General features: G+C 39.9%; 1 protein-coding gene across 1 annotated transcript in view; it reads left to right on the top strand.

Annotated features, from left to right (window-relative positions):
* Positions 1 to 379: 379 nt before the first annotated feature.
* LOC110215612 (cilia- and flagella-associated protein 337-like) overlaps positions 380 to 26,811 on the top strand; it is a 75,747-nt gene continuing 49,315 nt past the window's right edge. The window contains exons 1-4 of the mRNA XM_078146177.1: positions 380 to 622; positions 4,990 to 5,095; positions 13,335 to 13,486; positions 18,016 to 18,118. Coding sequence (XP_078002303.1) covers positions 411 to 622; positions 4,990 to 5,095; positions 13,335 to 13,486; positions 18,016 to 18,118 — 573 coding nt within the window. The 5' untranslated portion in view covers positions 380 to 410. The remainder of the gene's footprint in view (positions 623 to 4,989; positions 5,096 to 13,334; positions 13,487 to 18,015; positions 18,119 to 26,811) is intronic.

Below are 26,811 nucleotides of genomic sequence, written 5' to 3'. Positions count from 1 at the left end.
ATTCTATAACTTTCCCCTAAGAACCCATTTCACTGTTTAACAGACTGGAAAATGTTCCCTAAAAATTCCTCAGGCTGCACCTTAACAGCATGTCCCTGCTTAAGGTTTAATTGGAACTGTATTTCCTTCTTGACGTCCTCTCACCCCCTACATGGCACTAGTTGCCTCTTTCTGGAAGACATATGGGAAATGGTTTCCTTCATGTGGAAATAGTCTCCGTTCTCCAGCTCAGAATATCTACGTTCTAATAACCTGGGGCAGAAGATGACAGTGACAATCCTCTCTGAATGCAATCCCATAACCTTCAAAAGTCTCCGACTCATCAGAAAACTGGCCAGCTTTATTTGACAATAGCTTTTTGGTTTTTGCTTGCAGGGTGTACCACTGGAACCACAAATGTTGAGCAAAAGATGAAGGAAATAAGGGACGTTAAGAAGGATGGAAAAGTAAGAAAATGGCAGCAAGCGGACCTTGGTCTGCCCCAGAGGCGAGCAGAGGGTGATCAGACAGTTTTCAGAGTGCATAAAGTAGTCAAAGTATTTTCCTTCTGTAAAAGGAACAACTTGCTATTAACCGGTGGAATGGATCGAATAATTCGAATCTGGAACCCTTACATTCCAGGGTAAGGTTTCTGACTCCACTCTGGGACATATTGTATGCTGCTAGATCGACAAAAAATAACCCTGGAGTTTCTTAAGTAGAATTTAAGTATCTTGAAGAAGTCCCTTCAGCAGCCAAAAATATCTCCTTACTACCACTCAGTTCTTCATTTTATGACCACTAAAAATTCAGCCTTTTGAGTTAAGAGCTCTTCTTTTAAAATGCAAGTATTCCAGCAAGTTTCTTCAATAAACATCCATTGTTTGTTAAGATTGTACCCATGAAGAGCAAAGTGCTAGATGCAAAGATGAAGAAACAATATAATCTTTTCCAGTCATTTTTTTTTCAGTTGTGCCCAGCTATTCATGACCCCATTTGGGGTTTTCCTTGGCAAAGATACTGAAATGGTTTGCCATTTCCTTCTCCAGCTCATTTTACAAATGAAGAAACTGACGCAAACAAAATGAAATGACTTGCCCAGGATCACATAGCTAATAAGTGTCTAAGGCCAGATTTGAACTCAGGAAGACTCATCTTCCTGACGCCAGGCCCAGCACTCTTTCCCCTGTGTCACCTTCCTGCGTAATATAATCTTTACCCTCAAGGAACTTACAATTTAATAAGAGGGAAAAGACATGTTCATAGTAATAATGTTATGTTCATCCCAATTCTGTCTCTTACTAGCTGTATGATCTAAAAAAACTCACCTGATTTTTCTGAGCCTCAGACAAGTAACTTTACTTTTCTAAGCCTCAGTTTTCTTATTTGTAAAACGATAATGTCTATAGTACTTACCTCACAGGGTGAGGTCTAAGTAGGATAATGAATGTAATGTGCTTTGCAAACCTTGATGTCCTATATAAATGCTAGTTATTGTTGTTATAAGTATTTTCATACCTATTTTGCAAACAAGGAAACAGATAAAATGACTTGCCCAGGACCACCCAAGTGGTAAATGTATTAACCAGAACTAAAACCTAGTTCTGCTACTAAGACATGCCTGATACTCTTACAGTACAGCATGCCACCCCTGTATGTCTGCCCCCATAGCTGAACTATGAAAAAGGCAAATGGGAGGTTTAGAAAATGTACTGCAAGAATTTGGGAAGGAAAAGGTCCCTTTCAATGGTGAGAATGAGGCAGATAACTTCATGGAGAGAAGTGGTGCCTGAGCTAAATACAAGTGCAGAATTTTAAAGGAAGACAGCTTAGAGGAAAGTAAGGGTTTCATCAGATAGAGATGTGGAAGGATGCATCTCAAGCAAAGGGAATGGCCTCTTCGAATACACAAAGACTGGAGAGGCAGGATAAAATTGCAAAATAGCGAGGAATCTAATTTGGTTAGAATATAGTCTGTGCAAAGATAGGGATGCAAAATGAGCCTGAAAAGGTAGGTTGCAGCAGGACATTAGGGGGCTTGGGGAGGGGTATTTAAATGTCACACTAAGGAACTTCTATTTTATTTGGAAGTAATAGGGAGCCACTGATGGTTTCTGACCACAGAAGTAAAATCACATCCATGTACTAGGAAATTGCTCTGGAAGTTGTGTGAAAGATGAATCAGAGAGGGGAGAGACTGGAAGCATGAAGAGCATTTATAAAGCTATCCTGATAATCCAAATGAGATGTAATAAGGGTCTAAATTTGGAAGGTGTCTGTGAGATGAGGAGAGGGAATAGAATCAAGAGATATAACCAAGGTAAAATTGACAGCACTTGGCAATTGACTATATGTGGGAAGTGAGGGAGAAGGAAGAATCAAAAATGACTACAAGATTTCAAGTCCTGGTAGGTGAGAACAGGAAGTGCCATCCACAAAAATAGAGAAGCTGGTAAAGAGGCAGATTTGGGGGAGGGAAGATTATTAGTTCAGTTTGGACTGGGTTAAATTGAAGATGATGGCTGGACATCCAAGGGGAGCTGTCCATCCAGCAAGTAGAATTGTGTAATTGGAGCTGGGGAAAAATCTGGGTTGCATATGAGGATTTTAGAGCCATCTGCATAGATGTGATCATTGAATCCATTGCAGAGGAAGAGTTCACCGAAGAGTACAAGATCAGGAGAAAAGAGGCTTGAGGACAGAATCTTGAGGAATAAAAGACAGGAACTTACTTTACTTAGGGAGTAAAAAAAGAAGAAACAGCAAAATATAACAAAACCAAAAAACAAACAAACAACCCAAGAAAGAACAGTCACAGAGTTAAGAGAAGCACCAAGAGAAAGCAGTGTTAAAAAAGCCAAGAGAAGGGACAGTATCAAGGAGAAGGAGTTAAGGATGTTGGAGTCTATAAGTCTTTCATAACTCAGTGCAGGTTGTTTTACTCAGTCTTGATTTTCTCCTAACAATGAACTGAGATCCATTAGGGATGAGGGCAATAATACTGGGGGAAAGGAGGCAAGAAGAGATCAAGGCTATAAAGGTAACATTTGGAGTATAGCACTTCACAGAAAGAGCAGACTAGGTGGAGCATCTCAGCTGGGGTCAATTACAGACAACGGGAAAACATTGCAAAGCTGAGAACCCAAAGATGGGAGTAGAAAGAAGAGGCAGGGAGGTGACAAAGACAAACTTTATCTAATTCACAATTTTGTGAAGGTCAAACTCTGAAGACTTTCCCATGTTCCCAATCTCAAATGAACTTAAGAATCCCTAACTAAATAGGACTCTATTTGACTGAGTATTACAGAGGTTTAGAGGATATTACTAGGCACTCCCCTTACTCAAGTGCAATAAGTAAGAATTCATACATCTATATCCAAAGATTCATTCCCTGGATAGTGCTTCCATGGATTGTCCCTGAGATCTTATTTATCAGTAAGATCTTCTCTTTTCCCCTGGATTACTCTTGTTCATATCTCTGGGTCACCTGGGTCAACTGGGATTAGTTCCATACCTAGTCATTGAGTAGGGTTGTTCAGCTTTATCTGGGATAATAGCTTACCCATTTCTAGAATGAATCAAAGAATCACAGAATTTCAGAATTGGCAGGGACCTCAGGATAACAACAACAACTAACATTTATATAGTGCTTACTATGTACAAGGCACCATACTAAGTTCTTTACAATTATCTTATTTGATCCCCACAACAACTCTGGGAGGTAGGTGCTATTATTATCCCCATTTTGCAAATATGGAAACTGAGGCAAACAGAAGGTAAGTGACTTGCCCAAGGTCACATAGCTAGTAAGTGTCTGAAGCCTGACTTTAATTCAGTGCTTTCTGACTCCAGGCTTGGCACGCCATCTGCTACTCCACCTAGTTCCCTCAGAAGTCATCTCTAGTGTAACCCATATCTGAAAAGAATCCCCACTCCAATTTACCTGACAAGGAGTAATCCAGTCTTTGCTTAAATGCCTTCTGTGGCATAACTAAATGATATCAAGCTGTGTAGCTACACAGACTAATATACCAGAAGGGGGTGAAGTGCCAACGGCTCTCCCTTATTTTGTTATTAGGCTCCCATCTCCCCACTGGGAGTCATTAGGGTCATATCCTCCATGAGTTTTCATCAAGAATAGAGCCGTACCTTTTGTGTATGCCACCCAGCACCTGTGTGAACAGCAGGTTCTCAGTAAATGCCAACTAGTAATTTGCTAATTTATATCTAGTGAGTCTTGGGGGTTGGGAAGAAAGGAGAGAATTCTTTGATTCTATAAATTGGTCTAGAGGGGTGGGTGTAGGTGGGAACAAACAAGTACAGCTTTTGAAATGTATACAAGTTGCAGAGATTTTAAGTTATGTCTCTGCATCATGCACCCCATAGAGCAAGAGATGCTTGCTACTCCCACTCTCCCCATATTCCTCTTCTGTTAAGTTCCTGTTTGCCTTTAATGCAAGGCCATTAACTTACTTCCCAGCCACACAGTCCTGAAAAGATTCCTTTCATCACTCTTTTTATCCTCAGTGAGGCACACCCCACCTTCCCACCCAATCCATATATCACGATATCATTGAGAACAGTGCAGCAGCATGTTGGAAACTCTTGGCAAATAACTGAACACATCTTGCTCCGATGTCCTTATTTCCACTGGCATTTTCTGTTGCTCTCTGAATACTGTTAACACCTGCCTTTGTGAAGTTATAACAACCTGTTTTGGAATCCAGCCCAAACCAACTGTCTCCTCTCTACCTCCTGGGCCTTCTGCCTTTTGTAGCAACCTTGTCCGTGGTTGGAGCAACAGAGCTCAGGGCTTCGTCTCACACTGAGTTATGTTGCTATAACTGGGTATTATCTGCTTCAGCCCTTTTATCCCACAGTGAAATATACTTGAACCCTCCTCCAGGCTGAATAGAAGCACCAGATCAGAGCCAAGTCCAGTCTGATGTTTTCATTTGGAAATAACAGGTGAAACTTCAACCCAATTGTTTGTTCTTTTTTACATTCTAGAAAACCAACAGGCATGCTGAAAAGCCACCTAGCTCCAGTGTTTTACCTCCACATCTCAGCAGAGGAGAAGAGAATATTTTCGATGTCCACTGACAATACAGTTAAGGTCTTACCCCTTTTTATATTACATGTAGTAATGTAGTATGATTACAGATCAGCATCTGTGTTTTATTGTCTAGTTCTTATCTGTTGTCAGCTTTGGGGACTCTGTAGCAATGTAAATAAATAGCACTTGAAAGGGAGGGGTTGTGGAAGGGAAGCCCAGTTGGCAACTGGAGAATGAATACCATGGGGCGTCTTAAGTTTGGTGCATGGAGGTGGCTCTCAGGGCATTTTGGCATAGACCTCCACTGCCCAAGGAAAAGAAGAGGCTCTTGCCAGTGGTTGTCTTTATATGTTGAAAGCCAAAAAGGGCATCTTTTTGAGAATTTGGCCCCAAATTTAAATATACCCATAATTGTTAAGGATCCCCCTATTTCATGTTAAGGATTCCCTTACCATTCCCAGTGGTGAGTGCTCTCTGCCTCTGGTATATAATTTGTATTGCCATAACTATATATTTGCACATGCATATATCTATAAACACACATATATACATATATGCATATATATGTATTTAGCATGTATATTTGCATAACTGTATATATCCCTCTGGTATATAATTTGTATTTGTATAACTGTATATTTCCTCCTAGAAGGTAAACTTCTAGGAGGTTGTTTTGTCATTCTTTCTATCTTCAGCACCTAGGACAGTGCCTAGCACATTTAGGAAGCTGACCAGTGATTTTATGGGTGAGGGAAATTCCCAGGATGGAAACAACTTACAATGAAGCAGATCAGCAACTTTTCTCTAATTTACAGTCTTAAGGAGTTGCCCATGGTTACCCAGATGGTACGGGGCAAAGGTGGAATTCCAACCTAAGTCTTTAGGGCCCAACACCAAGCTCAGTTAGCCATGCTGTCACTTATGAAAAATGTAATAACTAGCTAGTCAATAAGCATTTATTAAATGCCTACTATGTGCCAGGCATGCGCTAAGTGCATTTAATGTTTGTTGAATCAATCAGAAGTTCAATGTGAAGAGACGTGAAAAGATGAGGGACTTGCCGTTGGAGGCTTTTTAATTTTATTTTAACTCTGCAAAAGGCAAGAGTCTTCTATCATCATTTGACCCTGATTTTAAAAGACGCTGCTGTTATCTTGGGGATTATAATGACAGAAATAGCACCCATCATTATTCACTTGGTGTTTGCCCCTCACTTTATATTTCTGAGTACAGGAACATGGATTTAGATCTAGAAGGGACCTTATTTTACAGATGTGGGACCTGAGGTTCAGAGATATTAAGTGACTGCCCAGGGTTATATAGCCAGTATATATCAAAGTCAGGACTTGCACCCAGGTCTTCCTGGATCATAGGCAAGCTCTCTAACTACTGCACAACACTGACTTTTTTTTTAGGTAATTGGGGTTAAGTGACTTGCCCAGGGTCACACAGCTAATAAGTGTCTTAGGCTAGATTTGGATTCAGCAATTCCTGACTCTAGGAACGGTGTTCTTTATCCACTGTACTACCTAGCTGCCCCACCACATTGATTCTTACAGAGATTTGTCAAAACAAGAATATGTCCTCTTCAACATAAAAGAGTGAGACAACCTCCTAATGGCTTCAGAAGTCATTTCTAGTCTAAAACTTACCTGGAAAGAATCCCTCCTCCAACATACCTGATTAGGAGTAATCCAGTCTTTGCTTTAATACCTCCAGTGAGGGAGAACTGTCCTAAGAGTTGCCATAACTAGACAATGTCAAGCACAGTAGCCACACAGTCTGCTGTACCAGAGAGGCACATCACCATCAGTCCAGGCCATGTGAAGTGTTCACCAATGGAAGTTCTGGGTTTATATCATACTTTCTCTATACACTCCTTGTTACCTACATTAGCACATGTTTGCGATATGGTTAGCCAGGATTAGGAGTAGGGCAGTCACAGGAAGATTCAATTCAACATATATCAAGTTGTATTACTAGGTACTGATAAAGATATGATAATAAATAAGACCTGAGAGTCTAGGAGGGAGACATGATGAATATACAGAATTTCAGAATTGGAAAAGACTTGAGACCATCATAGAAAACCACATACCTGAACAACACCTCTCCCCCAAAATTCATCTGGCAAGTGGCCATCTAATTTTGCTCAAAGACCACTAGTAAGAGGAACCTCTTGGGGCAGGTAGGTGGCACACTGGATAAAGCACTGGCCCTCGATTCAGGAGAATCTGAGTTCAAATCTGGCCTCAGACACATAACACTTACTAGCTGTGTGACCCTGGGCAAGTCACTTAATCCCATTGCCTAGCCAGAAAAAAAGAAAAAAGAAAGAAGAACCTCTCAAGGCAACCCATTCCATTTTTTAATACCTCTTATGATTAGAAAGGGCAGCTAGGTAGCATGGATAAATGTCGGGCCTTGAGTCAGAAAAACCTGAGTTCAAATCTGGCCTCAGACACTTACTTGTTATGTGGCCCTGGGAAAGTCACTTAACTCTGTTTGCCCCAGTTTCCTCATTTGTTAAAAGAGCTGGAGAAGTAAATGGCAAACTACTCCAGTATCTTTTCCAAGAAAACCCCAAATGGGATCGTGAGGAGTCATTCATGACTAAAAACAAGTCATCAACAACAACAACATGATTAGAAAGGTCTTCTTCATATCAAACCTAAATTTTCTTCTTTGCAAATTCTACCTGTTACTCTGGTGTTATCTTAGACTAAGCAAAACAAGCCTAATTTTTCTACCACATTACAGCCCTTCAAATACTTTAATAGAGCCAGTGTTGCGCTGGTAAATGTTTAACAACTGGCTTTCCTGGGTGGGGGGGGATGTATTGATGGCACACTTTGAAACTGAATCAGTGTTATTGACATTTAGACAATCAACAAAACAATCAATGAAGCTTGGATTTGTAGCATTTTGTAATTTTCAAGGTGTAAAGGCTCACAGTGAAAATAGCAATTGGCTCTTGAGGGCTCTAGCACACCCCTGAATATAGCTGTCTTGTCCTACCCTACCCTGCCAAATCTTTTCTTCTATACCTTAAATATTCCCTCTTCCTTCAGCCAATTCCCATATGACACAGACTTAAGGCCCTTCATTGTCCTGGTTGCCCACCTCTGAATGTACTCTAGCTTATCAATGCTCTTCCTAAAAATTGGTGTCCAGAACCAAAAACAGTGTTCCAGATGTGGAATATTGACTAACCCTCACTTGTGGTTGTTTGTCATTCGTTTCACTTGTGTCCTACTCTTCCTGATCACATTTTGTGTTTTCTTGGCAGAGATATTAGAGTGGTTTGCCATTTCCTTCTCCAGCTCATTTTACAGACAAGGAACTGAGGCAAATAGGGTTAAGTGACTTGCTCAGGGTCACACAGCTAGTAAGTGTCTGAGGCTGGATTTGAACTCAGGTCTTCCTGACTCCAGGCTCAGCACTCTATCCACTGTGCCACCTAGCTTCCCTAAGCCTCCCTTAGTCTAGGGCAAGTCTCCAAGACTCTAAGTTTTACACAGGTTATGATTAGCTTCAGTGAAGTATTGACATAAGTGGATTTCTGTACAGGAGTGGTAGGGTAAGATCTGGACCTATGATGAGCCAGATGAGGAAACTACCTCTGAACAGGTAGCAGATTTTTTTTTATTCATATGAATTTAAAGATTCCCCTCTACTGCCCTGGAAGAAATAACTTGATGAAGTAGGAAAAACCCTGGTTCCAGAGTCAGAAGACTTGGGTTCTAGTCTTGCCTCTGACACTACTACCTATGGAAGCTTGGGTGAGTCACCCTCTCTGAACCTCAGATTCTTCATCTGTGAAAGGAGGAGGCTTGGCTAGATGATCTCTAAGGTCTCTTCTGGATCTAGATCTATGATACCATTATTCTATAATCTCACTGACTTTCACGTGGCATAGCTGCAACCTGCCACTGTTTCTCTAACCATGGCACATTCCTTCCCCATCCCCTCCACCCCAGCCAAACCTAATGGACAGAGTGGGAGTGCTTAGCAATAGTGCACAGACTTGGTAAGTAAACTGAGTGGAAGGAGAAGATAGAAAGGGATGCTTATAAACTACATCCTCCCTTTTCCATGCTGCCCCGGGTATATTATTAGTGAATTCAGATACAACAGAACTATGCCTCCCTCCAGAGAAAACTAAACTCAGTGCTGTGGGGACCATGCCTTTGCCCTGCTTTCCAGAGAATGAGCCTGTGTGGAGGAAGGATTGGTGAACTGGATAACTCCAAGAAATCCTCTCAAACACTTATTTCCATGAAGGTACTTTGGTGATTTGCATCATGTTAAACATTGAACTGTCTATTCTAGAGAATAGAGTAGGGCACATGGTACGTACTCAGTATACATCTTATTGATTAATTAACTAAGTAATTTACTTCATCTCAGATGACCAACGATCAGGTCTAATTTTTTTTTTTTAGAATGGTTATTCCTATATCACTTCCTAGTCAGTGGGACAGCTAGGTGGCACAGTGGATAGAGCACCAGCCCTGATGTCAGAAGGACCTGAATTCAAATCCAGCCTCAGACCAAACCCTTGATACTTGCTAGCTGTGTGACCCTGAGCAAGTCACTTAACCCCAATTGCCTCACCCGAAATAAAAAAAAAAGAAGGAAGTCACTCCTGGGCCCAGTCTCTACTACTGGTTGACATGGAAGCTTTGACCTGCTCCATTTTTGACATGGTCTAGCTTGTCTCTCCTTAAGCAGCCCCTGCTCCTGGGGGTTCACTATATTGGAACCAGAAATAGTGTGAACACCTGATTGGCTTAAGCCCTACTGCAGCTCAGACCTCCTGAACTCAAGCCAGCCCCAGCTTCTCCAGCAGCAGGGATTATCGGCGTTATAATCCACTATACCCCCACATGAATCTTATGTGGATGGATTGGACATTGATGTATTCTTTGAGCTATAGGTCCCAATAGTCATCTTGAGTTCCATGCAATGATATTAAGGTCCAAAAGCAGGGTTATTCTCCCCAGTTTCTTGAGGAAAAAACTGAGATATGTTGTTCAGTCATTTCCAATTCTTCATGACCCCATTGGCAGAGATACTGGAGTGGTTTGCCATTTCCTTCTCCAGCTCATTTTACAGTTGAGAAAACTGAGACAAACAGGGGTAGGGCCACACAACTAGCAAGTGTCTGAGGCCAGATTTGAACTCATGAATATGAGTCTTCCTGATTCTAAGCCCAGTTCTCTATCCACTGTGCCACCTAGCCGCCCCAAACTGGGATATAACAAGGCTAAATTTAGTTGCCCAAGGTCACATATTCATTGCTATAGCAAGGAACCCTACTTCCTCCTCAATCTGCTGGGCAAGCGTAACTAATATGGTAAGATTTGCAAACTTTGTTTCAATAAGGATCATTAAAGATTAAATGCATGAAAAGGCATTAACAATTCCTTCTGATTTCAGTTTGAAAGCTTCATTTTTTAAACATTCCAAAGAAGTGATTTTTTTCCCCTACATTGCTTTTGCTCTCCAATCATGAAAACTGTATGTGTGGGTAGGTGTCATATATTCTACTTTATTTCCCGTGTGTCTTTCCATATTTTCCCAATCTGTATCCATCATTACAAGATTAACATCTTGCCTATGATGATTCAGGCACATTTGAATCACTTCCTAAAATTTATTTAAAATACACTGAAATCATATCCTTGAAATATGGTGTGTAAGTTGCTTCTTAATATATTATTCTTATTCAATACACATTAATCATAGAAGGCCCAAACAGCTGAATCTGGCATCTTTGCTTTTTTTAAATTGCTTTTTCAGTCCATATGTTCCACTTTCCTAATTCATGGAAACCCCTTACAAGTGCTTCCTGAGTGCTGTTAGCCTTCTTAAATGTACACACAATTTCTTGAATTTTTAATCTTACTTTATTGTCTTGCAATATATAACATTGATTTTGGAATCAGAAGACCTGGGTTCAAGTCTTACCCGTGTGATTGTGAGTATGTCCCTTCACTTCTCTGGACCTTAATTTCTTTATCTATTTAATAAGGGGAGGGAAGAGAAGGGAAAACAGATAGTCTCTGAGATCCCTTCTAGTTCTAAATCTGTGATCTTGTGTTCCTATTTGGCATTTTCTGGGCCCACAAAAATGCCAACTGAAAAGGAAGCTACCATTTAGGAAAGGGAGTGAGAACAGGAAGACCATTCCTGAGTTGTTCAAATATTGATCTTGGATGTAACTAAGGTTAGTCCCAGGCAAAATTTTATCTTTGTTACTTCCTTTTTGTTCCTTTCTCTGTACCCTTGGTAATCTCTCCTTTGCCCAGGCTGCCCATTGTGACACCACCACATCTCTAGGCCTGCCCTCCCTGGGCCATACCATCTACTCTGAAATGATCTCCCCTCCAATCCCAGCAAAACTCCCATTTCCTCAGTGTTCTAAGGAAAGCAGCTGATGAGCTAATTCATACTGAAGTGTAAATGACTGATAATAATAAAAATAACAAGGTCAATTTATATAGTACCATAAGGTTATAAAGTGACTTAATTTCTTCCTCCCACTGGTAGCTATATTTTAAAAAATGTTTATAACAATTGCAACAAACAGATAATTATTAAGTATCTACAATTCATTCATTCCTCCAAGAAGCATTTATTAATTACCTATATCCAGACACCATGCCAGGGGATCCTAGGACTGCGAATACTAAGGCAAAAATAAAACAAACCCTGTCCTCATACAGCTTACATTCTATTGACTGTGGGGGAATTGACTGGGGGAAATACAAAGTTAGATAAAACTTGGTTCTTGCTTTCAATGAGTTTCCAGTCCTGCACACAGATAAAACGAAAACGCAGATGACAATAATGCACTAGCTTTCCCTTGACACTCCAGTTCAATCACCGATATATTCTGGCCAACTGATGTAAAACATAGCTTCAGGTACTGAATTGAGGACAAGCCAGGGACGGAACTCTAGACTCCCATTCTGCCCACAGGAAGACAACAATGTGATAGTCTGTGTACCAACTCACTGGTTATTTTGAGAGTGCTATATGAGTTAGGAAGCAAAGTGCTATATGACACCTAAAGGGGAGGTTGTTGTGGAGGAGGGGGAGGAGAGAGACAGATCAGGAAAGGCTTCCTGGGGAAGTTGGCATTTGAACTGATATTCAAAGAAAGGATGAAAATTCAATAGGACAAGAAGAGGAGGGAAGGCATTCTAGGAGCCTTGGAACAGCACAAGAAAAAGCCAAGAGTCATGAGAGTATGGTGTGTACTCAAGGAAGAGGTTCAATTAGTTAAGCTGAATCAGAATGCAGAGGGGAGTAATTAAAATGAATATATTAAGTTTTTTTTAAAAAAAATTATATTTTATTTTGTTACAATTTACACATAAAAACAATTTTTAATAAGTTTAAATTTAAACTCTCTCCTTTCCTCCTTCCCTTCTGTCCCCTCCCTCTCCTTGAGAAGACTGGAGATGCAATATAGATTATACATGTGTAGTCATGCAAAATATATTTCCAGAATATATCAAGTTTTAAAAGTCCAGTCTGTGTGAGTCAAGTAGGTGGATGAGGATCCTTTGCATCAAGCATTTCTGGATGGAGTTCTTTACAGAGAAAGAAAGCACTAGTACCCTTATCAGAGTTTCAAGTAGTCAGCTAATTACTTCTTTATGATGAAAAATTACATGTATGGCCTAAGAGATTGCCCAGACTGGATCTTCATCTTGAGTTACCTTGTATTTATTTCCACCTATTCTCTTTATATTTATTCTATAGATACTAAGGCTTGTCCTCTCCCTCTCCCACTAGAATGTAAGCCTCTTGAGAGAAGAGATTATTTAATTCACTGTGTTTGTATCCCCTGTGCCTAGCATAGTCCCTGGCATGTAATAGGCACTGGTTAATTGCTTAATTGAGCTAGAAGTATAAATATCAATACTACCTGGCAGCCTCATCATTTCAAAAAAAGTTTCCAGGATTTGGGATGAAAAAGTGGTAACAAGGATGCAGAGTGAGGTTCTCCACAGAAGATCCCAGAAGTCTGTTCAATTTGCAATGCACAGGAGCTAAGGGAACATTTTTTATTTATTTGAATTTGGGGGGGGGGCAAGGGATTTTATAAATGCAAATTTATGACAGAGGCTAGACCTTCACCTCTACCATACAGCAGATGGCTGCTTTGCATAAGCATGGAACACAATGGGGGCCTTTCCAGGAACAAAGTGCCTGCTTCTGAGATGAACATCCCCTTGGGGGCATGTGGCTCTGAATGACACTTTCCCTCTGTCTTCCCACCCAGGTCTGGGATCTAGAGAACCACAACTGCTTGTTCACTGCCTGCCCCAAAGCCAGTGACATCCAGGGGGAGCTTACAGCTTGTCACTACCTGTCCAACATCAAAGCACTGTGTGTTGCCACAGATTCTGTCTCTCTCCTGCATCTAAGGATGAGGTACGTGACTTGGCTTCTCAACCTAAAGAGGTCAGCTCTCCTACAGAGGATATTGGGTATATTCTGCCCTTCTGGGCCTTCAGTCTCACTCCTGCCTCCCCTCTATCCTTGCCATCATCCCTTAGTATGAAGCCCTATTATAAGCTCAAAGGGATCACCCATCTCATGGCCAAGTGATCCATGTCGATGATAGAAATAACTAGGAATTCTTTCACCTAAGGAAAAAAAAAACAGTTGTGTGGGAATAAAAGGTGGCATCATAGAAGGTAGTTTCTTTGTAAGTGCATTTGCATTGGGGGAGGTAGATCAGTGAGTGTTTTCCTGATCTGCAAGAAGGTTAAGAGGAAAGGGGGTAGGGCTTGGAGAAGAGCATCACAAAAATAGAACCCTGGGGGTGGTTTGCCATAGACCAGTGGAGGACCTTGAAGTGAGAGGAAGAAATATCTTCTGAGAGGCCTCCCTGAGTACCTCCTTAGATACTGACACCCTTGAACAAAACCCAATTCACCCCATGCCAGTTATGACTCTGGTGGGAGGTACTTCTTTGGCTAACTGTTGATGAGAAGAAGCGAAAAGTATCTGATCTGATCTACCGGCTTTTTCCTAATTTTATCTCATGGTCCAGGGATGTTAATTTGCTCCTGTTAGAATAGCCCCAGCAGCCTGACTACTAAATCACCATTGATATTAGTGCATGAAGCTGGGGCCCTACCTAGATGTCAAGAGAGTACATTAAAAAGTGAAAACTTCAGTCAGACAATCTATTCCAAACTATTCCATAGTTGATTGATTTTTTTTTTTGGACCGAAGTGACCTGATTTTAGCATCACTGTGTCACAGACTCAGTCTCCAGTGTCCAAAGTCAGATGCCAGTTGGTGCTTTCATCTCTACCCAAGCTTTCCTGTCCTTATTTCTCCTCTCACTCCTGTCTTACCCCTAACTCTCATTCCACCTCACACCTGCTCTCTTCAGTTGCTCTTCTTCCTCTCTATCTTCTCTCTTGCCCTCCCCAATATTGCTCTGTAGCCCAAGGATAAAATCATAGAGAAGAGCAGAAATGTGCTCTTACCATGTTCCTCTCCACAGAGTGGGGCCAGGAAATCAGAAAGATCCTCTCAACAGAGTGTTTGAGCCTTGATCTCAGTAATTAGATATTAGTACTCAGATCATCATCATCATCATCATCAATCATCATAACTAGCATTTATATAGCACTTTAAAGTTTACAAACACTTTACAGATATGATCTTGTTTTATATTCACAACAACTCTGGAAGGTAGATGCTATCTGTATAATGGGGATGATCTTATCATCCCCATTTTGCAAAGGAAGAAATTGACGCAGACAAGAAGTTAAGTCATTTTTCCAGGGTCATGAAGTTAGTGTCTGAGGCTGGATTTGAACTGAGGTCTTCCTGACTCCAGGTCCAGTGATAGTGTAGAAATTGTGATGGGGCAACTGAAAATGACTCATATAGAATTGCCCAGAGCAGAGGTGGGGAACCTGTGGCTTCAAGGTCCCATGTGGCCCTCTAGGTCCTCAAGTGCAGCACTTTAACTGAATCCAAACTTCACAGAACAAATCCCCTTAATAAAAGGATTTGTTCTGTAAAACTTTCCCCAAGGATATGTCATAGTTTTGTAGGATTTAGAACACCCTTACAGATCATCTCATCCAAAATTCTAATGAATTTAGTGATTCATAAAGGGAGAATGAGGGTGTGGTGATCATGCCCATTTTGTGGAGTCTAGATTTGCCTTCCCATCATAGCCCCACAGACCTGAAAAGAGTAATGTAATGGGAAACTAGATTTACTATATGCTTTACTGAGCATACATAGCCCTGGCTAGTGGTGAAGAATGGATTTGACACAGATACATATCTCAAAGAAATTTCTCTTCCTGGATGCATGTCCTTGTATGTTTTAGGAGACAGGGTGGTATGGTGAGTAGAGCACTGGACTTGGAGTTAGGAAGACCAAGGTTTGAATCTTGCCTCAGACACTAAGTATGTGACCTGAACAAGTAAATTAAATTCTCTGGGCCTCACTTTCCCCATCTGCAAAAGGAGGGGGTTGGAGTCAATGACCTCTTGGGTCCCTTTTAGCTCCAAATCTATGATCATATGATTTGATAAGGCGTTTCCCATTCTCCTCTCTTCTGGTGATGTTCTCAGATCACTCCTACCTCATCCCTGGCTGAATTCCATTTAAACAGTTGAGTCAGCTAGGTAGCAGAGGATAGAACCCTGGGCCTAGAATTAGGAAGATTTGAGTTCAAATTTGGCTTCAGACACTTACTAGCTGGAGAAGTCACTTAAACCCCATCTGCCTCAGTTTCCTTCTTATTGTTCCTGGTATACACATTGACCTACTTTCTCCTTCATTTTCCCATATATACTCCTTGAATTCAACTTCACCCCAAATTCATGTATTTTTCCACTCCTCAACTCTCTACAGGATCCCTTCCATCACTGCTCTATCACCATGTTCTGTATATAAATTGAGTCCCTCTCATACCCCACAATTAGTTCTGGAAAAGAGAGATAATATTAGCTCTTACCTCCAAGGGTTATTCTGAAGATCAGGTGAGATAATATTTGCAAAACACTTAGCACAGAGCCTAGCACACAGTAGACACTTTATAAATGCTTGTTTCCTTTCTTCCTTCCTGAACATCAGTTGTGGATGTCTTATCTGTTGCTATTTGCTACAATAGCTTTGCACATGCCCTGTCTGAGCCCTCTCCATTGTCTTGGTAACTTGCCAAGACTAGAAGATCATTGCTTCTGTTCATTCTTAGTCCTGAGTTTATTTTCTGGCCATCAATCTTTCCTTGCCTTCCACTCATAATACATTGTCCTTATGGCCCTTCTTGTAGGTATCTCTTCATTAATGTCTTCCATATAGATATGGGGTATAACTCATGGGTCAGTTTCATATATAAAGTATTTTATTTTTCTACTTGCCAGAACTTCACCCTCTACCTACCTAAGTGGAACAGTAGAGTCCAAAAGGTCTAATTTCACATTCTGCTTCAGACACTGACTATACCTGTGTGACCCTGGACAAGTCACTTAACCTTCCCTAGACTCAGTTTCTTCATCTATGAAATTGTACTACCTCACAAGGCTGTTGTGAGGATCAAATGAGATAACATATTAAAATGCTTTGCCAAGTTTAAAGGATTATATACATGCAAGCTATTATTAATGATTAAGAGGAGGTGTTTAAAATCATACCTTCTTAACATAAAATTTGCTTAGATATCTTACCTTTCTGGACTGGCATTTTGCTCAAACCTTTTCTTGCTTCAGCCTTTGACTAGTTTTTCTTAGCCAGTATAACACTCTTGGCCTGGATCCCTGTAGAAATAGCTTTTTGTGTATGCTTGAAGTTTTACAAGCACCAAATGTCACCTTGTATCCCTCACAATAGGTTGCTATTCTGTGAGCCTATTTTATGGTGTCAGGAAGAAATTTCAGAGCTGATGTATGGTTGTTAGGAATTGAGAGGCTACTCTGGATGGGGGTTTGTCAATAAGGAACAAATACTGAGGCATAGCTATTGGTGATCACAGTGCCTTTGTCAGGACACGGTGACATGGAACAGTGGTGGGAATAAGAGCTGGTTGAGAGGTATGACATATAACACAGTGATAGAGCAGTGATGGAAAGATCCTGTAGAGAGTTGAGGAGTGGAAAAATGAGTGAATCTTGAGTGAAGTTGAATTAAAGGAGTATATATGGAACAATGAAGGAGAAAGTAGGTCAATGTTACTTGTATTATAGGACCAGCAAAAAGGAAAGTAATTCCTGGATGTGCATTGAGTCGTGATCTGAAAGAGAATGGATGCAATGGAAATGTGGTGTTCCCCTACCTCCATTTTCATAGGTACACATGCAGACATATATAAACACACGTTCTCTGTTTCTGTCTCTCTTTGTCTCCCTGTCTCTGTCTATCTGTCTCTGTCTCTCTCTTCTCTCCCTGTCTCTGTCTCTCTGTTTGTCTCTGTCTCCTTGTCTCCATCTGTCTTGTCTCTGTCTTTCTATCTCTGTCTATATATGTGTCTTTCTGTCTCTCCCCCTTCTCTGTCTCTCTGTCTCTGTCCATCTTATCTCTTTCTCTGTCTCTGTCTCTCTGTGTCTGTTTCTCTGACTCTGTCTTTCTGTCTCTGTCTATGTGTCTGTCTGTCTCTGTCTCTTTAGAAATAGAGACAGTGAGAGAGACAGAGAGATGGAGAGAGACAGAGACAGAGAGAGTGACAGAGAGATAGACAGAGAGAGGGAGACAGAGACACAGAGAGAGAGAGATTGGGGGAAAGGTTATAACTCAGATTTTTGTCTCATACTGTTTAGCAAGTACAGTGTACCAAAAGCATACATTTTCTGTTTCCAGTTCTTCTTCATTCATTTTGGAGGTGGATGGAAGGGTGGCCCAAGCCACAGGATAAATATGATGGTGTGGGAGGAAGCCTCCAGACTGGTTCTGGTTTTCATGACCTAATTTTGTTTTTCCTGAACTAGAGCTCGCCCTGAGCCTCACCTGGTGGTTTCTCACAAAGAGCCCATAGTGTGCTGCAGATACAACAAGACATTTGGACATGTGGTTAGCTGCTCAGAAGGATCTGTAAGTATCAGGTCATTCCAAAAATGGTAACGATATCTCTGAGTGGTGGGACATCTACAGTAAGAGATGTAGGTAGCCAGCATAGACCCTCACAGCCAAGATTCCTCTCAGAAACCTGAGCATGAAGACCTAGTGAGACCAAGGGGGAAACCAAGGAATTATTTCTCAAGCAACTGCTATGAGCTCACCCTTTATCCCCCTGTGAAGTATAAAAAAAGAAATAGAAGGTGCTGTCTTTGAAGATCTTAGTATTCTACCTATGGCCACTGAAGAGGTCTAGAGGCTTGGGAGTGCTGCTGGGAACCCCCAAGATTGTGATGCCAGGCCCTGCCTGAAAGAATTCAACTCAAGTCTAGAGAAAAAGTTTTATTAGTGATAAATCACATAGGCCAGGTGACGCCTGTAAGGACGAGTAGGCATGAGAAAGTCTCAGCCTTTTGTGCATGAGATTTTCAGCATCTGAATGGGGGCCAGAGTAGATCTTATAAAGTAACTTTGGGTGGCCAGACCAGGGGGCTAGGAAAAGGGTCCAGGTAGGAATTCCAATTGGAAGGTCTGAGAGATTGAATAGACAATGGGAATAGATAATGAAGGGAACTGGAAGGCATCTGCATAAGATCAAAAAGGTGGGGCTAGGGCTTTCAAAGGGAGATAAGGGGGAGTCAACAAGGGAAGTCAATAAGGAACGATAAGGGCTTTCTGGGGCCCATAGACAAAAGGGAGCCAGATTCTTTTTAGGGCAATGGGCAAAGGCACATCTGAGTAAGATTAAAAGGTAGGCTAAGGCTTTCAAAGAGAGATGGGAGGCTGGGGCCTGTAAACAAATGGGAGTCAGATTCCCTCTGGGGCAAGGGGCTAAGATCTTGGCTTAAGCCCCCCATCAGCCACCGTGTCAATGACTACCAGAGGCAGTGAGAAATTTGGGACAATTTCCATTTTCACAGACCTTATTTAGTTAACAATAGATACATTAGAGAAACAATATGGTAATACAAAGGTTCTCAAACTTTTTGGTTTCAGGGCTCCTTTATATTTCTAAAAATTGTTGAGGGCTCTTTTATACTCAAAAAAGAGTTTGTTTATTTGAGTTATATCTACCAATATTTACCATATTATAAATAAAACTGACAAAAATTTAACATATTTATTATTTTTAAAATAATATTAAATGTGTCAACATAAATATTTTATTAAAAATAATTATATTTTCTAAAACAAAAATATTAAAATAAAAATACCTTCACAGATAAATAAAATACAAGTAAGAATATAAGTGAACAGGAAAGATCCAAACAGGGTGGTTTGAAGAAATTGAAAGACAAAAAACAAAAACAATGCAAGTATTTATTAAGCACATCCAGGTGCTAAGTAGTAGGAATACAAATATAAGCTTTGCCCTCAAAGGGCTTACATTCTAATGAGAGATGACATGCTAAAGGAAGCTGAAAAGCAAGTGGGTTGGGTGGGAGAGAAAGGAACCTGAGAAGGGGCCACAACAGAGGAAGTCTGAAGTCCAAAGTACAGCCTGAAAAGGAATGGAGACATGACTGGTCTGGGAGCCATCGTTCAATGAATGTTCTGGGAGGAACCATTTAATCAGAGAGAGAGGCTGCAGGGATAGAGGGTATGTGTGTAAATTCCAGGTCTGGAGTGAGTTTCCAGGATGAAGAAGTTTCTGGGGAATGTAGAGGAAATCCAGGGTCCAGTCTAGAGAGGAATGAGGAGGGGATATCGCTTCTAGCTGAGGGCACCAGGAAAGGCTTTATGGAACAGGTGGCACCTGGCCTGCACTTTGAAGGAAGTGAGGGATTTCAACAGCTGGGGATGTCAGGAGGATCAAGTGGAGGCTTGGAAGACAGCAGTGAGCAAAAGTACTGAGTAGGGTAACTTTAATGACTTAGGTTGAGCTTTAGTCACCTCTCATTGAAATGGATTATTTTATGGTTTCTGTGGCAGGCAGCTAAAAGTCCTTCCCTTCGAATAAATATCAGTATAGGATGACTTTTGCTTCTTATGTTTTGTATATAGGCCCAAGTACCCTACTTTCCAAAATAATTGGCTTTGCTGAGGCCTCCTTATCTCTGCATTTATTTCAGCTCCTCTCCCAGAGCTGCACACGTTTATATTTTCTCTGCATATGTTCTTGCCATATGTCCGCCTAGCAGAACAGTAATGTCAATAAGCATCACATTTTTTTTTATTAATTCTCTCAATAGATTATCTGGTCTGTTGGCCAGAGTCTATTTGAGGTTGTGGCTCCATCCCAAGATATCTCAGAGCAACTCTTTTCCAGTACATTCTTGAGCTTGTAAATATAATAAACTATTTTTCTTCAAATGCTCTAATATGTGTCATCCATTCTAGTGAAACTAGTCTGCTCACTGTCCCCAGATATATTATATTCATTCCTTCTTCTATGCCTTTCCTCATGCTTCTATCCTGCCTTGAAGCCCCTCATCTTTCACTTCTTCTATCGAAATCCTGGTGAGCCTTGAAGGCCCAGCTGAAGTCTCAACCCCTCCACAAAGCCTTCCCTTACTACCCTTAGATTACTCAATCTCTTCCATGCCTGCCTTTATGTGGTTCTATACCACATATTTGGGCATTTACAAGGATGATACTAAAAGGAATTGTCCCAATCAGCAGTTTCTCCATGATGACTTTAATACACTACTACCAAAGCCCACTGTGATGTCATCAGACTAATCACCCATGGTGCTTATAGACTCAAGACTTGGCTCAAGGGGCAGCTAGGTGGCACATTGGATAGAGCACTGGCCCTGAAGTCAGGAGGACTTGAGTTCAAATCCAGCTTCAGACCAAACATTTGATACTTACTAGCTGTGTGACCCTGGGCAAGTCACTCAACCCCAATTGCCCTAAAAAAAAAAAAGACTTGGCTCATGGATTTGAGTTGTTCAACAAGTCCAAGCTCTTCATTTTTTAGATAAAAAAAATTGGTCCAGAGACCTTGGGCAGGTCATACAGGCAGTAAGTGGCAGAGTTGCTGTTTGAACTCAGATCTTCTGACTAGAATTTCTATGCCCTTTTTACTGTACCATGCTAACAAGATAAATTGAATCATCACAGAAAAATATTTCCTATATGATTATTTCACTTAATACACATTTTAAATAAAATTTTTTTTTGCTAAACCAATTAATGGTGTGAGGTAGGGTGTGTGTGCGATTATATTCTGTCTTATACTGCTTTATGCCTTAAGTGTTATCCTCTATAGAAACAGGATGCTCTAGTGCAGTGATTCCCCAAGCAAAAGGCTGAAGGCTGAAGACCTCTAGCTTCTATAGAGTCTCTGTGGAATAAGGACTTCATGGAGTAAGAACCCCATAGAACCCAGAGATCTCAGCCTTCAGCCTTTCAGAACTTATTCTGTGAATCCATATGTACACGCAAGACAGACTGTCATTTTGATCTCTATTCAGCTCTAACAAAATATGTAGTGTGACTCAATATGTGTAATAACTAAGTGAACATGCCTTCTGTAGATTGAGTATTGTCTCCCTCATGTATGTATTGCTGTTTCCAAGTACATGTAGAAATTTTGATTAATAAAATAAAAATTTAAAGATATTACTAAATCACAGTAGCTTTTTGTCATCATTGATTTTCTCAATAATTGATATTAATAGTACAACTGATTCCATGTGGGATGCTCAGAATACTTTTCTAAATTTAAAAATTAATCCCTATATTCAAATGGGATAGGAGACACTGGTGCAATTGAGAAATCACTGAACTTGGAATCAGAAGACCTGGGGCTAAGTCCTAAGTATGATACTTCCTAGCTATATGACTTCCTATATGACAATGGACAAGTCACTTAACTTGTCTGTGCCAAAGTTTTCCCATTTTCATGATACTGCTCTTTCCTAGTTCTCCAACTACCTGTCTAACTGTTCCTTCTCAGTCTCCTTTCCTGGATCATCACCCACATCATACCCATGTCTGTGAGTTTTCCCCAAGGTTCTATCCTAGCCCCTCTTCTTTGAATCTACACTCCCTCTCACTTAGTGGATTCTTCAACTCCCAGAGAGTCAATTACAATTTCTATGAATGTGATTCCTATATTTATCTATTTTGGTATGTATGTATACATGTATGCACATGTAAATATATGTGTATATATACATATACTCTTTGGCTTTCTCTTGAGGTTTAAAGTCACATGATCAACTACCAAAATTGGACATTTCAAACTTTTTTAAGGTGTAGACACCTCAAACTCAACAAGTCCAAAATAGGATTTATTATGTTTTCTTCCAAATCCTTCTCTTTTAAATTTCCCTTTTACTGTCTCCCAGATTTGCAGTTTTAATGTCATCCTTGGCTCCTCATTTTCACTCACCCTATATATCTAATCATTTGTCAAATCTCTTCTGTTTCCACAATATGTGTCCTCCTCTTCACTCACATGTCCACCATTCTAATTTAATCCCTCATCACCTCTTTCTTGAACTATTATAATGGCCTCCTAGTTGGTCTTGTGTGGGGTACAAAGACCCTTACCAATAAATTGGAGACTCAGAGATATTAGCAAAAAGAATAGTTCATTTATTGGCTTTCTCGAGAAAGGCTCCCTCAGAGCACCCACAAGATGGCACTGACCTAAGAGAGAGAGAGAGAGAGAGCTTGTGTTCAGCTCTGAGAATTATAGAGATCCTAACCGCAATCCCCTTCTCCCTAGCCCCCTTCCTCAAGGCTCATTGGTGCAAGCTCTGAGGGTACAATCTTATTCGTGACAATCTACTTCCATCAACAGAGAATAAAGACAGTTTCACAAAATTGCCTGGAGACAAGAAGGGAGGGAAGTTTTTGAAAGGGTAAGCAGCTCAAGAGGGGGAGGGATGCTACTTTTCCCTGCTATGTGCCTAAAAACAAGTATGGGGAGAGGGAAAGGCCTAGTACAGTATAGGATGTGTTGCAAGGCATATTTTACTGATTGTTAATGTTTCAACTGAACAAGAAACAATTAACCCTCTGAGGAGGCTTCACTTCTGAGAGATCATCTCTCACAATCCCCCCCCTCTCATTTCTTACAATTTGAAGCCTCTTCACACCCCACTAAATCTTAATAACCATCAGGGGGGTCTTCAGACTGGACAGCTGTCTGGCAGGGAACATTGTCAATGAAGTCCTCTGGTCCTTGGTATTTGTTCCATCCATCTCCAGCACAGCATCTCAGCATCTTCCTCTTCTTGTCTTCTTGTAGGAACCAGCTTTCTGTCCATTCTCCTACAAAAGTGACCTTAGCACAATTTTAAATTACTGTTTCTAGTCCTTATAACCCTGATCATTTTTACAAACTCCAAATTGGAACCATGGCCAATTGTCATGTTTAAGAAATTCCCATCAGAACCCAGTGTCTTATACTTTACATTAATCCATTATTAATTTCCTTACCAGGAGGATGAGATTTTGCTAAGGGATTAATAACAGGCTCCAGTACGCACAAATATATTAAATAATCAATTTTTAACATTGTACATATAAGATCTTAAACTTTTAGTCATGCCATGTTTCTTTGATGGCATTTACAAAATAAACCACAAGCCATTATTCTTTTAACATTATTAATTGTAACACAACTTTGGACAAGTATGATACTAACCAAATAACAAAATAACATTCTCACAAGCCCCTGATTGTCTCCATACCATTACCGAGAATTAAAGGACCCTAACTCATACCAGAACACACATCCTAGTTCTATAGTAACCTAAGATGTTCCATAATCAATTATTTTAGTAAATGTTACTGTACTTACAAAACCTTCTAATTATAGAAACTTGCCACTAAGAGATTAGAGACTTATAGTAAGGAAACTATTATTTCCCCCAATTTCCTGTAAACAGTCAGTCATTAGTCCTAGCAAGTTCCAAAAATCAGTTTAAGATATGACTATAATCTCACATTGCCTAAGGAACATCTCCAAAGTGAGCCCTAAATAGCTTGCATGCATTTCCACTCTTGTCTCATATCTTATACTACTTGCTCTGATCATAGAAACTTACTATAGAAGGAAAAAGAGCAGGGACATATGACATATCAAATATGACAAGATAAAACATCCTTAGCTCTGTTTAAATTCAGATAGGGTCACAGTTCTCCAATCATGCAGTACCTGTTTCTCCTCATAGCCAGACACAGGAATAGTCAAGTGGGAAACATTCCTTTCCAAAGGAACACAATGGGGAAACTGAGTCAGGAGGATCCCATCCTAGAATGAGACTAAGATTGTCCCGTCAGCCTTTTCCCAAATGCAGATGTCCACCTTTTGGTAGCTTGCGGCACTTCTCTCAGGTATGGATTTAATGCAGGCAACTATACCCAAAATCAAACTCAAAACAAAATTAGTTATAGTCCCAAGAGCCTTTTACCTCAAACAGCAAGTTTCACTAATCACAGCTTAAAGCCAGATACAGTTAATTTTACTCTCATGGAGTTGCAATAAGCAATATAGATTTACCAGGACTCGTACATAAGAGATCTCACTTTACATCTTTCCTTCTCAAATTTAAGCTTGTTTTAGTGTAAAAGCCAATCATTAGAAGTCATTTCTATATACTTGCAAATTCTCAGCAGGCCAAGTTTCTTGTTTAGGAACTCCATGATCCAAACAAACTCTTTGGCAAGTTTACAAAACTAAGGATGATCAACAGGGATCCCAGAGAAGGAGCTGTCTCATCCACCCCATCTACCTTTACAATTTCTACGGGCTGTGCTTTTTTTTTTAATTAACTAGCCCCTCAGGGGCAGTCCTCAGACTGCTCTTTTTCAACACACACATACAGTAATCAATTACCAGTTTTAAGTTTTAACATTAAAACAATAACCAACAATCTTACAATTTTCATAAGTGACAACTAAATTGTTTTAGCTGTCTTAACTTTTTCACTTCTAACACACACACCCCTTAAAAACTTAGAGTGGGGTATTGAACCTTTCAGACCTACATTTGAGACACCAGTGCCCTTTCTTATGGTATTCCAGGTAACAACATACCTAGGCTTGCAAAAGGAAATTTAGTAGGCCTTCTCAGAGAATATCAAAGATTTTACCTAACCTCCCCTTTTTTTATAAAAGTATCTCCCTTTCTCAAAAACAGCTTACAATTCCTAATTACCATAAAATTCTGAGTTACCTTAATTCTCTAGTCAAAAGGTGTCTGTACGAGAATTATGGGATTTCATAAGACCTCTCCTTCCTTTTTTATTTTTGCATAATTATCAAGTTTCTTCTCACACACAAAATACTTTTACTAGTGCTTGACTTAAACAATAACTCCAAATAGCTTAATTAACAATTTTAAACTCCATAAGTGAAAACCAGATAATCCCAGCTAAAACTTCCCTTTAAACATAGACAAAACTTGGAAGTTCTCAATCCTTAAATTACAATACTTAAAAGGAAATGTTACAAAACAGGACCATATAGAATGCCCCAACAGCCAGATTCATTCCTTTTTCTCTTTTCTTGGAAGGCACAATTAATTTAACATTCTAGACTATAAAAAAAAATTGCCCTTCCAGCAACGTAACTAGTACAATTGCTTACTAGATTATATCACATAAGAAAATTCAGAAATATGTAAACAGTATATTAAAAACTTAAAACAGACCCAATAAAAATCTTTCTTTCTTTCCAGACCCCTTCACTAGGTCCAACAGTCTCCTGGGGCCACTCCCACCCCTATAGACCGGCTTTCCTTTTCTTTTTTTTTTTTATGCTAGCCCATCATTGTCTTTTACTGGTCTGATAGCACCAGGCTACATCTAGATTACTGATTCAACCTCAATGTCACTCCCAATCAAGGTATTTCAAGGCCTAGACTTCCCCAGGACCACTAGTCTCTGCCTTAAGAGCCTGGCTCATACTGCCCATACCCCAACAAACCTGGTTGTTAGCCTTAAGAAAGCCTGGGTTAAAAAGGAAAAAAATTTTTTTTTATCTAATTGAAGCCCTGGTATATGAGAGAATACCTCATTAATTCCAAATCAATACATATCAATAAGTTGTTCATGATAAAATATGTTTGTGTCACAGGGCATACATTATAAAATTATTTCCAAAATTTTTAATAAACTTTGAAAAAAAACCCATTATCAATTTAGATGAATGCACTCCCAATCACTTTGACCAGAGAATCATTCATCTCATCATTAATATGTTGAAACTATAACTTTAAACCACCATAAATCTATCATCGTCTTATAATCAAATATACCTCACTAGGTATTTAATAGTTTCAAATTATCTCATCTTTATCACTAAAAGACCCATTCAAGAGTTACCTAAATACCATTTCTACCTCACAGTGGTCTCTCAAATTTTGCAGTCTGAGTTTTAGAAATACAGTACAATTTAGAAATACAGTAATAAGTTAAACAATAAACTTCAGATAATGTCAGTTGCATTTCCAGATTATCACATATAGAAATTATCAATCTTATTATTCTTAGTACTTTTAACAATTACAGTAATAATGCCACATCTCCTAACAACCATTTTTTTTAACAGTAAACTTAAATCCAATCAGATCCGAATTTCTAATCATTAATGAAAAACAATTAAAAACACATTTTTGTTTTAAATCCAATACTCTTGGCCCTTTAAAAGGAAATATCCTCCACAAATTTATATATTCCCTTGAAAAGACACATGGTGACAATTCC

The sequence above is a fragment of the Phascolarctos cinereus genome, unplaced genomic scaffold (genome assembly GCF_003287225.1).
Source record: "Phascolarctos cinereus isolate Bilbo 61053 unplaced genomic scaffold, phaCin_HiC Scaffold_726;HRSCAF=1367, whole genome shotgun sequence".
Classification (NCBI taxonomy): domain Eukaryota; kingdom Metazoa; phylum Chordata; class Mammalia; order Diprotodontia; family Phascolarctidae; genus Phascolarctos; species Phascolarctos cinereus.
Note: the sequence above shows the minus strand (reverse complement) of the source record. Positions and strands in the feature narration are given on the sequence as shown.